Genomic DNA, 10,124 nt, shown 5'->3' with positions numbered 1-10,124 from the left:
GGGTAACAGGGTCAGGCCCTGCACCGCCCTATGACCTCCAGCTCCTTGCCACCCCTGGCTTCAGCCCCCTCACATGACAAATTGACAATAATTAATTAGGGTCCTGCCACCTGAGGGAGGGGGCCAGGACGCTCTACAGATGCTGGAACCAGGGCCACCCCAGGAACTGCCCCGTGACCAAGGCTGCGCCCCGTTTCTCAGGGCTGTCTAAGCCCACCGCCCCCCTTAGTCAACACCCTTCCCTGGGGCCCGGCTGGGGGCGCGCCTCTCAGAGCCGCTCAGGGCCCCACTGCCCGCAGGGACTGATAAGACGGTCGGGTCCTGCAGCCGTGGAAACGCGCCCCGCGCCGCGGGAGGCCGGGGGAGGGCCGGGGACCGCGTCCCGCTGGCTTGCTCGGCGACCGGGTGGCCGCAGGGGAGGCGCGCGGGGCGGGGCAAGGGCGGTGTCCGCAGGTAACCCCCGGGGGCGGGGAGGTCGCCAGGACCCCCAGACCAAAAAGCTGAGGGGGAGGAGCCGCGCGACTGTGCGCCAGGGCAGCCAAGTTTGGCTCCGGCGCGAGCGGCTTTGCGTCCTGCCTCTGGGGAGGAGGGGGACTGTCCCCTCCGGAGCTGGGCTCGGACCCTGGCCCTCAGAGCTGCTGCAGACCTCGAGAGGTGACTTCGTAGCTCCGGCTCCGGGACCCCGTGCGTCCGGGACGCACCAGACCCGGGCAGGGAACTGCGCCATGCAGGAGGGCGACATCGGCCTGGAGGGGCTATCCCCCAAGGAAGCCCCCGCAGCCCGTGAGTATCCAGGGTGTGGGACAGTGAGCGCGGCTGCAGCTGCGTCTGGGACGCCCGGGGACGACGGTGTCCTGAGAACTAAGGGGCGCAGGAGGAGCAGGAGACAGGGACCCCCGACTCTGGTGGTGGGACGTCCACGCGATGCTCCGGGGTGAAGCTGAGAGGGGAGGGCCTTTGTCCGTCGGTCGCAGGTCGCTGGGGGACGCGACAGACAGGCAGATGGCAGGCAGAGCGCTGAGCCCGGCCGGGGCTGGGGGCGGCCGGCGAGGGGCCCCTGCGCGCCCCGGCGGCATCTGCAGGGCTGGTCGGGCTGTTCCGAATCCCGGGGGAGCCTGATCCAGCGGATGCGAGGTTTTCGGATGTTTTTACAGGCGCTATTAATACACATAATATTTCCGAGCTATTCTAGAGATTTATTTGCGATATAAAGTAACGACTATGACTTGAAATCATAATGGAAACTGCGGAGGAATTTACCCAGCCGGGAGACAAATGAGGCTTGGACGGGAGACTGGGAGGGGAGTCCCTGACTTCCTCGGCCGCTCCCTGCACATAAATCATGATCCGGGATATTTTTATACCAATAATTTTAAAATAAATGACCCGAGCAATGTTTCCTGGATGATTTTTTTCCCTCCCAGTTCACAGGTTATTAAATAAACCTTGGAGTGGGGTATGGACAGGGGTCGGCAGCGTGCAGTTGGTTGGACTTAATTACACAGCGCAGTTGTGCCTTGCTGGAGCGCCCTGGTTAGGATGCGTGCCCTGCAATCAGAATGCCACCGCCACCCCAGGGCTGCTAACTATAGCTCCGGAGCCTCCTTTCTATCTTCTCCTCCCTTCCTCCCCTCTTTTCTTTTTCGATTCCCATGGAGGAACTTATTCTGACATGTGCCTTTTAAACAGCCTGATTTGGCTTCTTTTTGGAAGTGACATTGTGTGCTCATCAAATTAAAGGCTCAAGAGCAGAGAGAGAGGGGCCTGCCAACCGGTGTGGGGGCGGGGGGGGGGGGCAAGACCTGGGCCCGGGAGAGGTCAGCATCGTGGGCTGGCGTGGTGTGGCCGGGCCGTCCTGCTGTCCTGAACGGCCTCCTCAACCTCACATGTAGAGATGACCTGCTCTGTCATCAGCTGGAAACACGAGCCCCAAACTCACCGTCTATGAACCTCTGACCAAGCTCTGGGCAATGATTTAAGTGCTTTCCGCAACATCCTCAGTACAACCCTGCACAGAGGGTGCGTCATCATCCCCATTGCACAGACAAAGAAACCGAGGCCACACTGTGAGTAACTGGTGGTACCAAGAGCCCAGGATGTCTGAGTCCAGCTCCTGTGAGGTGCTTGCCTCTCCCTTACCAGCCCCCACCCCAGGGAGACACAACTGAGGCTCAAGGAAACTTCCCTACGCACGGAGTGTACTACGGGGGCCTGTGCGGTGGTCTTTGCAGTCATTAGGCTGGGGCATGGGCCTCATTTCAGATGTGACACTCTGGCACTTTCCTTCATGGAGGATCTAATCGATCTGATCTGAGTGGTCGTCTCGGACAGATGACCACCCGGCCTCCACCCCTGGAGGGCGGTCCTCTCTGCTCTGTTCACCTGCTTCCTGGCTGTGTGCTGGGTCGGGTCTTGCTCTAGATATCAGCGGGGTCAGGAGGGAGACCCTAGGACTGGCCCCAGCCTCAATTTCTCCTTTTGCCACCGTGTTCATCAAGGCATACAAAAGATGGCTTGGCAGGCCCTTAGAGTGTCACACCACTCTTTAGCTCTTTTGATATCATTAAGATCCAGAAGTTGTCATGGGCATTTGCCAGTAAATAGGAAACAAAAAGGCTATAGAGTTGGAGACAGAAAGAGGTCTGAACGCCTCCCCCTGACCCTTGTCCTGACACTGGCACCAGGGCCCTGAGAAGGGAGGCGCTTGCTGTATAGTGACCTGCCAGGTCTGAATCCCAGCTTTGCTGCCTGCAGCCCTGTGATCTTGGCCAACTTGTCTAACCACTCTGTGCCTTCTCTGTAAAGCCCAAAGTGTTGTTGTGAAGATGACATGAGTCTATGGCCTTTCCAAGGTGCCTGGCTCTGTTCTGTGCATGAGTGAGTACTGTCACCATTGTCATCATCATCGTCATCGTCATCACTACAAGCTTCAGTCTGTACAACCCAGATGTGAAGTCAAACCCAATGCTCTGGAACTTATTCTAAGACCTGCTTGTTCTCACTCCCCTGCAAACCCCGAGCCCACAGTCCCAGGGCGCAGTAAATCGTTACGATGCCATCTCCCATTCTGCCTTCTCGAGCAGCTCCATAGTTATTTTTTAATAAGCTATTTATCCATAATCTCCTGGTCTGCGCCTCCCACAAGGGCAGGTAGAGTTGGGGTGAGGTCTGCGGCGTCTCTCCACTGGGGCACGTCTGCCCAGCTCGCTTCTGCTCATCTCTCGAAGCCCAGCTGGGACATCCTCTCCTCCTGGAAACCAGCCCATGTGCCTTTCTGCAACCACTATTTCCAAATATTTTCATCACCCCAAATAGAAACCCTGTATTCATCAAATGGTCACTCCCTGTCCCTTGCCCCTGGTAACCTCTATTCTATGTTCTTTGTCTCTATGGATTGGCCTAGTCTAGATACCTCATACAAACGGATCATACAGTATTTGTCCTTCTGTGTCTGGTTTCTTTCGCTTAACATGTTTTCAAGGTGCATCCACATGGCAGCGGGTATCAGTACTTCATCCATTTCATGCCTGAATATCATCCCATCGCACGTGTAGGCCACGTTCTGTTTATTCATCCGTCCATCAATGGACACTGGTTATTTCCATCTTTTGGCTATTTTGAATAATTCTTCCATGAAAATTTACATCTAAGTATCTGTTTGAGTTCCTGTTTTCAAATCTTTTGAGTATATACCTAGAAGTGAAATTGCTGGATCATATAGTATTCTACATCTAACGTTTTGAGGAACTTCCAAACTGTTTTCCACAATGGCTGCACCATTTCACATTCCCACCACCAGTGTATGAGGGTTCCAATTTCTCCACATTCCCATCAGCACTTGTTTTTCATCTCTTTAAAAAATTACAGCCATCCTGGTGAGTGTGTTTGCATTTGCCTAATGACCACGTAATTATGTGGAGCATCTTTACATGTATGTAGTGGTCATTTGTGTGCCTTCTTTGGAGAAGTATCTATTCAATTCCCTCATCCTTTTTTTTTTTTTTTTTTTTTTTTTTGAGACAGAGTCTCACTTTGTTGCCCAGGCTAGAGTGAGTGCCGTGGCGTCAGCCTAGCTCACAGCAACCTCAAACTCCTGAGCTCAAGCGATCCTCCTGCCTCAGCCTCCCGAGTAGCTGGGACTACAGGCATGCACCACCATGCCCGGCTAATTTTTTCTATATATATTTTTAGCTGTCCATATAATTTCTTTCTATTTTTAGTAGAGATGGGGTCTCACTCTTGCTCAGGCTGGTCTCAAACTCCTGAGCTCAAACGATCTGCCCACCTCGGCCTCCCAGAGTGCTAGGATTACAGGCATGAGCCACCGCGCCCGGCCCCCTCATCCATTTTTAATTGCATTGTTTATCTTTTTTTTTTTTTTTTGGTTGAGTTGTAGGAGTTCTTTATAGAGCCTGGATATTAAAGCCTTATCAGCAAATATTTTATCCCATTCTATAGGCTGTATTTTCACATTCTTGAAAATGTCCTTTGATGCACAAAATTGTATCTACTTTCTCTTTTTTTTTTTTTTTTTTTGAGACAGAGTCTCACTCTGTTGCCCAGGCTAGAGTGAGTGCCGTGGCGTCAGCCTAGCTCACAGCAACCTCAAACTCCTGGGCTCAAGCGATCCTCCTGCCTCAGCCTCCCGAGTAGCTGGGACTACAGGCATGTGCCACCATGCCCGGCTAATTTTTTCTATATATATTTTTTAGCTGTCCATATAATGTCTTTCTATTTTTAGTAGAGATGGGGTCTCGCTCTTGCTCAGGCTGGTCTCGAACTCCTGAGCTCAAACAATCCGCCCACCTCGGCCTCCCAGAGTGCTAGGATTACAGGCGTGAGCCACCGCGCCCGGCCTCTACTTTCTCTTTTGTTGCTTGTGCTTTTGGTGTCATCTCTAAGATCCAAAGTCTTAAAGATTTGCCCCTATGTTTTCTTCTGGAAGTTTTATGGTTTTAGTTCTAATGTTCAGGTCATTGATCCATTCTGAGTTAGTTTTTGTGTATGGAGTGTGGTAGGGGGCCAACTTCATTCTTTTTCGTGTGAATATCCAGTTGCCTCAGCAGCAGTTGTAGACGAGACTATTCTTTAGGGGTTTGCGTTTGAGCGTTTGAGCGTGTTAATATCAACAAGCGCAAAAGCTGATACTTGGAATGCATCCTGCACACCAGCTTTCATTCAGAGCACGTGGTGTATATTAACTTGGGAAGTTTGAGATGCCCTGTGGACATTCACAGGGAGACAGAGACTCAATGCTAACATGAAGGCCAGAGACAGACTCTTCTGGTCACAGCAGGGGTAGGAATGACCCATCCTGAGGGAAGCCTGCCCTTGCCCTCCATAGCCACATGCAGGGGCTAGATGGAGACATTGCCCTGGACACCACCGTGCCGTCTGCACCTACAGGCAAGTCTCGGTGGCAGACAGCACCTGATGCTCTGTAGAAATGATCACACAGTGAGTTTCTCTCCTTTACTGAGATGTAAATAATTGAGGAAACTATCTTCTACCTCTGCAGTCAGACGCATAACTCAATTCTAATTAAACAGACATAGATGCATCTCCTTCTTAGGACAGGTACCGCATCAGGTGTTGGGGATACAGTGTAGTCACAGTATCAGAAGGTGGGGATACAGTGTGGCCACGGTGGCAGAAGCTGTGATACAGTGTAGCACAGTGCCAGCAGCTGGGATGCAATGTAGTCATAAAGCCAGGAGCTGAGATATAATGGAGCCACAGGACCAGGAGGCGGGGATACAGCGTAGCTAGAGTCTTTGCTCTTAAGGAGTTTACTCTATGTGGATCTACATTATGATTTGTGTTGTGGAAAGTTTCTAATTCTGGCTAAATAAGCTCTGTGTGCCAAGGATGGGTCCACCCCAATAGCCCAGTGCCCCTAACCTCCGTGCTGCTGCCGTTGGGGGTTCAGCTCCCACTACCCCTCGATCATGCAGCTGGTTGGGTCTTAGTTAATTGCATCCACCTCTTCTGCCTCCCTTAATGGACTTGGTCCACTTGGTGGCAAGAACTATGTCTCGCTCATTTCTCTAGCCCCAGCACAGAGCCTGGCCATGGTAGGCCTGGTGAAAGTTGGATGGATGGGTAGATAAACGGATGTGTGATGGATGAGTGGAAGGATGATGGATGGGTGGGTGGGTGGATGGATGATAGGTGGGTGGGTGGGTGGCAGCTGACGGTTGTGCCAAACTCATTCTGTTCCAGGCAGTGTTGCAAGCCCTTTACTAATGTCTCCTCCTTTAATACTCACTTGTTAAACTGGTAACACTGGGAGCCTCTTTTGACAGACGAGGAAACTGAGGCATATAGAGAGCAAGGAGTGTGCTCAAGCTCGCACAGCCAAGGGTGTTCTGTGAATCAGTTGGGATGGGTCTGTCAAGCCCACATGCACAGGGGAGGACCCTGAGACCCAGACGCTGACAGACAAAGCCCACCAGAGCTAGGGATGGCCGGCGGTGGGGGCGGGGGTGGGGGTGGCTGACACTGCCTCTGGCCCCAGGCCTGGGTCCGCCCGTCTCTCAGGGGAGAAGACAGGTCTCTCCGACTGCCTGGCTGCTGCTGGCAGCTGCACCAGAGAGGCCGGCGTGGTTCATGAGATCGTCACCTCTCCCAACGCCTGCCCCTGCCTGGTACTGTTCACCGCTCAGCCGTCAGCACTGGGCACGTGTGCCAGGATTTCACGCTGTGTAATGAAGTATTAAAAGCCTTCCCAGCCCTCACAGATCCACTTGACAATGGTCACATGGTCATTAGGTAGACAAATTGCTGGTTTCATGTATTTAGCCCCTGAAGGGGACTGGCATGTACAGTAGATGCCTTCCTGGTAATTTCAGCTTCCTTTCTTGTTGTAGCCCATGGGGACATTTTGCTCCCCTCTGGGCCTTCTGCCACGATTCAGACGGGCCCTGGGTCCCAACACGCAGCCAAACCCAAAAGGCCCCAGGAATAACAGCTCCACCCTTACGGGGCCAGCAGCGGCCTCCGAGGAAGGGTCCCTATCTCCAGCCACACCTGTTCGCCTCTGGGTGTGGTGTGCAAACATTGCCCTTGACACTACAGACAATCCTTTCCCTTTTACAGCCAACTAGAATCATTTCTGCCCACATATGGCCTCCGGCGTGCAATGATTTTTCAGTGCGTGTACATGGCACTCCAACACAAAATCTAGAGCGTGGTTCAACGGAGCTATTGATGTGAGCTGTTAGAAAGGAGGCGGAATCAGGCAGAATTTCCTGGCATTGAGTTTCCTGGAAAGTAAACAGCTGGCGATTAGAGCAGATTGGGAGTTCAGGGTGAAGGGGAATCAGGAGAGAGCCCTGGGCTATATTCCGGTTCTTGCTTGCAAACTTTGTCAAGGTGGGCGCTATGCTTGGTTTGGGTTCCAAAGTAGTGTTTGATTCCTAATCCCAGCTCTGCCCTCAGATCCCTCCAGCCCCCACCCCTTATTTAAGTCACAGAACTATAGAACTTCACGCCCTCTCTGGCTTTGTCCCCAAGTTCAGCCCACTGCCCCGTGCAGGTGGCACCCTGCCCACGCATCTCTACTCCGTCCACTGCTCTCCGAGTCTACAGACAAACACGATGATTTCACCCCTTTCCCTCTTCCTGGCCTCCCCCAGCCCTTCCCAGCCCAGCCCTGCAGGTGGGGTGCCTCTGCCCCTCCAGATCTCCCTCTCACTCTCTGCTCTTGCCCTCTCTGTTCAGCCTTGCTACCCTTGCTAGAGCCCGGACCGCCTCTTCCTGCTCCCCAGGGTCTTGGCACAGGCAGCCCCTCAGCCTGGAGCTCCACGGCCCTCTCTGCAATCTGTCACCTCCTCAGGCCTTCCCTGATGCCTGGAGGCCAGTGTCCTCTGCACCGGGCTCCTGGAACTTGGGCGCTTACACAGCTGCCCCTACATTTTTTTTCGTGAGTATTGGGTCAGTATTGCTCTCCCTGCACCCGACCAAGTTCCAAAAGGCAGGGTCAGGCTTGTTTTTGCCAATTTGATTTTATGGCCCCAATTTGTCCTTAAATCCCCACAACCAGAGCTGGAGGAGACCCAGGCAGTGTGTGGGTTAGCTCAGTGCTCTGGGCTCAAAAGACACCCTGGGAAATAAATATGCCATTTCATTTCATTTCATTTTTATGCTACACGATAAAGTGATTTTAAGGGATAAATATTTCATTCTAGATATTGGTCTATGGTTGAAAGATGCGTATTGATGTGCTCACTCCCCTCTCCTCAGGTGGGTGGATGGAGGGAGGGAGGGAGGGAGGGAGAGATAGGCAGATGGAAGGAGGGGGGCAGGGGGAGAGAAAGAGAGAGAGAGAGAGAGAGAAAGAGAGACCAACCTCTCTATATTTTGTGTAACATATAAATAATCTCAATGATGGCAATTGTTTATTTTCACCTATTTAGCAAGCAAAGCCTGGTGCTAGCTCCCTGTAAGACTTGGTAAATTTCTTATTTGCATGATTGTCAAATGCAAGCAAGAAAACTCACACTAGGACTTGTTTGGGGTTATGTTGTCACATCAAAAATGCCCCTAAACTGCTTCCATCATCTCACATGTTACAGTTTCAAAATCAGCCAGCTGGTTTTGTATCTTTTGTGACTTGTTTCTACATGGTGACCTAAGAGGGGTGGCTTCACCCAGACTCTTCCCCCGCCCCGGGAACAAACAGCAGGTGTGAGCGGGGCTCACTGTCCACCAGGGTACACTCAAATCAGACTATAATTGCCACCATCGTTCCTCTGGTTTTGTTTAAATAACCTTTTTCTTTTAGAACAGTTTTAGGTTTGCAGAATTATTGCAAAATCAGGACAGAAAATTCCCATGTACCCCACACCTATTATAGCTTCCCCTGTTTTTACCATTTTACATTAAAGTGGTACATTTATCACAACCAATGAGCCAATATTGATGCATTTTTACTAACTAAAGCCCACAGTTTATGAGGACGTGCTTGATCATTTTCTGCTCCAGGACCCCTCCAGAACGCCACGTCACAGCTAGTAGTCCTGTCTCTCTGGGATCCTCTTGGCTGTCACAGTTGCTCAGACTTTTCTTGTGTTTGTCACCTTGACAAGGAAGTGCTTGTCAGGTATTTTGCAGACTGTTCCTCAGCTGGAACTTTCTTCTCATGATTGCACTGGGATTATCCACGTGGGGGAGGAAGACCACAGGGTGAAAGCCACTGTCATCACGGCATATCAAGGGCACCCGCTGTCACCACTGGTGTTGACCTTGGTCACCCAGCTGAGGGAGGGCTTGTCAGGTCCCTCCACTGTAGTGCCACTTGCTCCTCTTTTTAACACTGGTGTTTGAAGTCCTGGAGAGGCTTAATGGGCTATCGAAGGTTTTAGATTAGGACCATCGATTTGTGAAACCTGAAACTGTCTGGAGCTGACTTTGCTGCACTCTGAGCACACCGGGCTCCTCCCTAAGTAGCGTGCTCGTGCTACTGACAATTCGCTGTAGTTATAGATCAAACAACAGGTGACTAAGAGGAAAAACAACATAAAATGCTCCCTGGGCCAAAGCCTGTGGGCAGTAAAGTTTTCGGCTGAGTGATAAGTTGAGCCTTGACCTCCACGGACCACGTCATGCACCCACGGAGGTTCCCCAACTTCCATTCCAAAGGGAGAAATATTTAAACAATTATGTTACTGATTTTAGTAGTCATTGGAACTGGTGCTTTTCTGCTTTTAAAGAGGCTAATGAACATCCTGGATCCCCTCCAGAGACCCCTGAATGAGATAGCCAGGCCCAATCTCCTCCCTGTATTGGTTCAGAGAGGTTGAGTGATATTCTTAAGGTCACACAGCAGTTTGGTGGCAGGAATGAATGTGCTGATTCCAAGTCCAGCATTCTCTCTCTCTACTCCCAAATTGACCAAGGAGGTTAGGGGCTAAGGATTATTATTTTTGAAAACCCCTTAAGCAGGCCATATTGGAGATCAACCTTTAAAATAGGTCTAGCAGTTTGTGTTTCCTCCTGCCTTAGAAGAGATGCCCACCTCTGTAGCTGGATGCCAGGTGAAGTTCTAGGCTTGGGTTTAGAGGGCAGATTGTATGTGAAATGCACAGGGCACCTTGAACACAGGGACAGCCAGGTATGGGCTG

At 51.6% G+C, this 10,124-nt stretch overlaps 1 protein-coding gene across 1 annotated transcript in view; it reads left to right on the top strand.

The window, feature by feature from the left end:
* Window positions 1-446: 446 nt before the first annotated feature.
* Window positions 447-10,124, top strand: part of ANO1 (anoctamin 1) — a 153,862-nt gene continuing 144,184 nt past the window's right edge. Inside the window, exon 1 of the mRNA XM_069471712.1 lies at window positions 447-783. Within this exon, the coding sequence (XP_069327813.1) occupies window positions 726-783 (58 nt within the window). The 5' untranslated portion in view covers window positions 447-725. The remainder of the gene's footprint in view (window positions 784-10,124) is intronic.

The sequence above is a fragment of the Eulemur rufifrons genome, chromosome 6 (genome assembly GCF_041146395.1).
Source record: "Eulemur rufifrons isolate Redbay chromosome 6, OSU_ERuf_1, whole genome shotgun sequence".
Taxonomy (NCBI): Eukaryota; Metazoa; Chordata; class Mammalia; order Primates; family Lemuridae; genus Eulemur; species Eulemur rufifrons.
The sequence above is the reverse complement of the archived record's forward strand: the minus strand, read 5'-3'. Positions and strand labels throughout refer to the sequence as shown.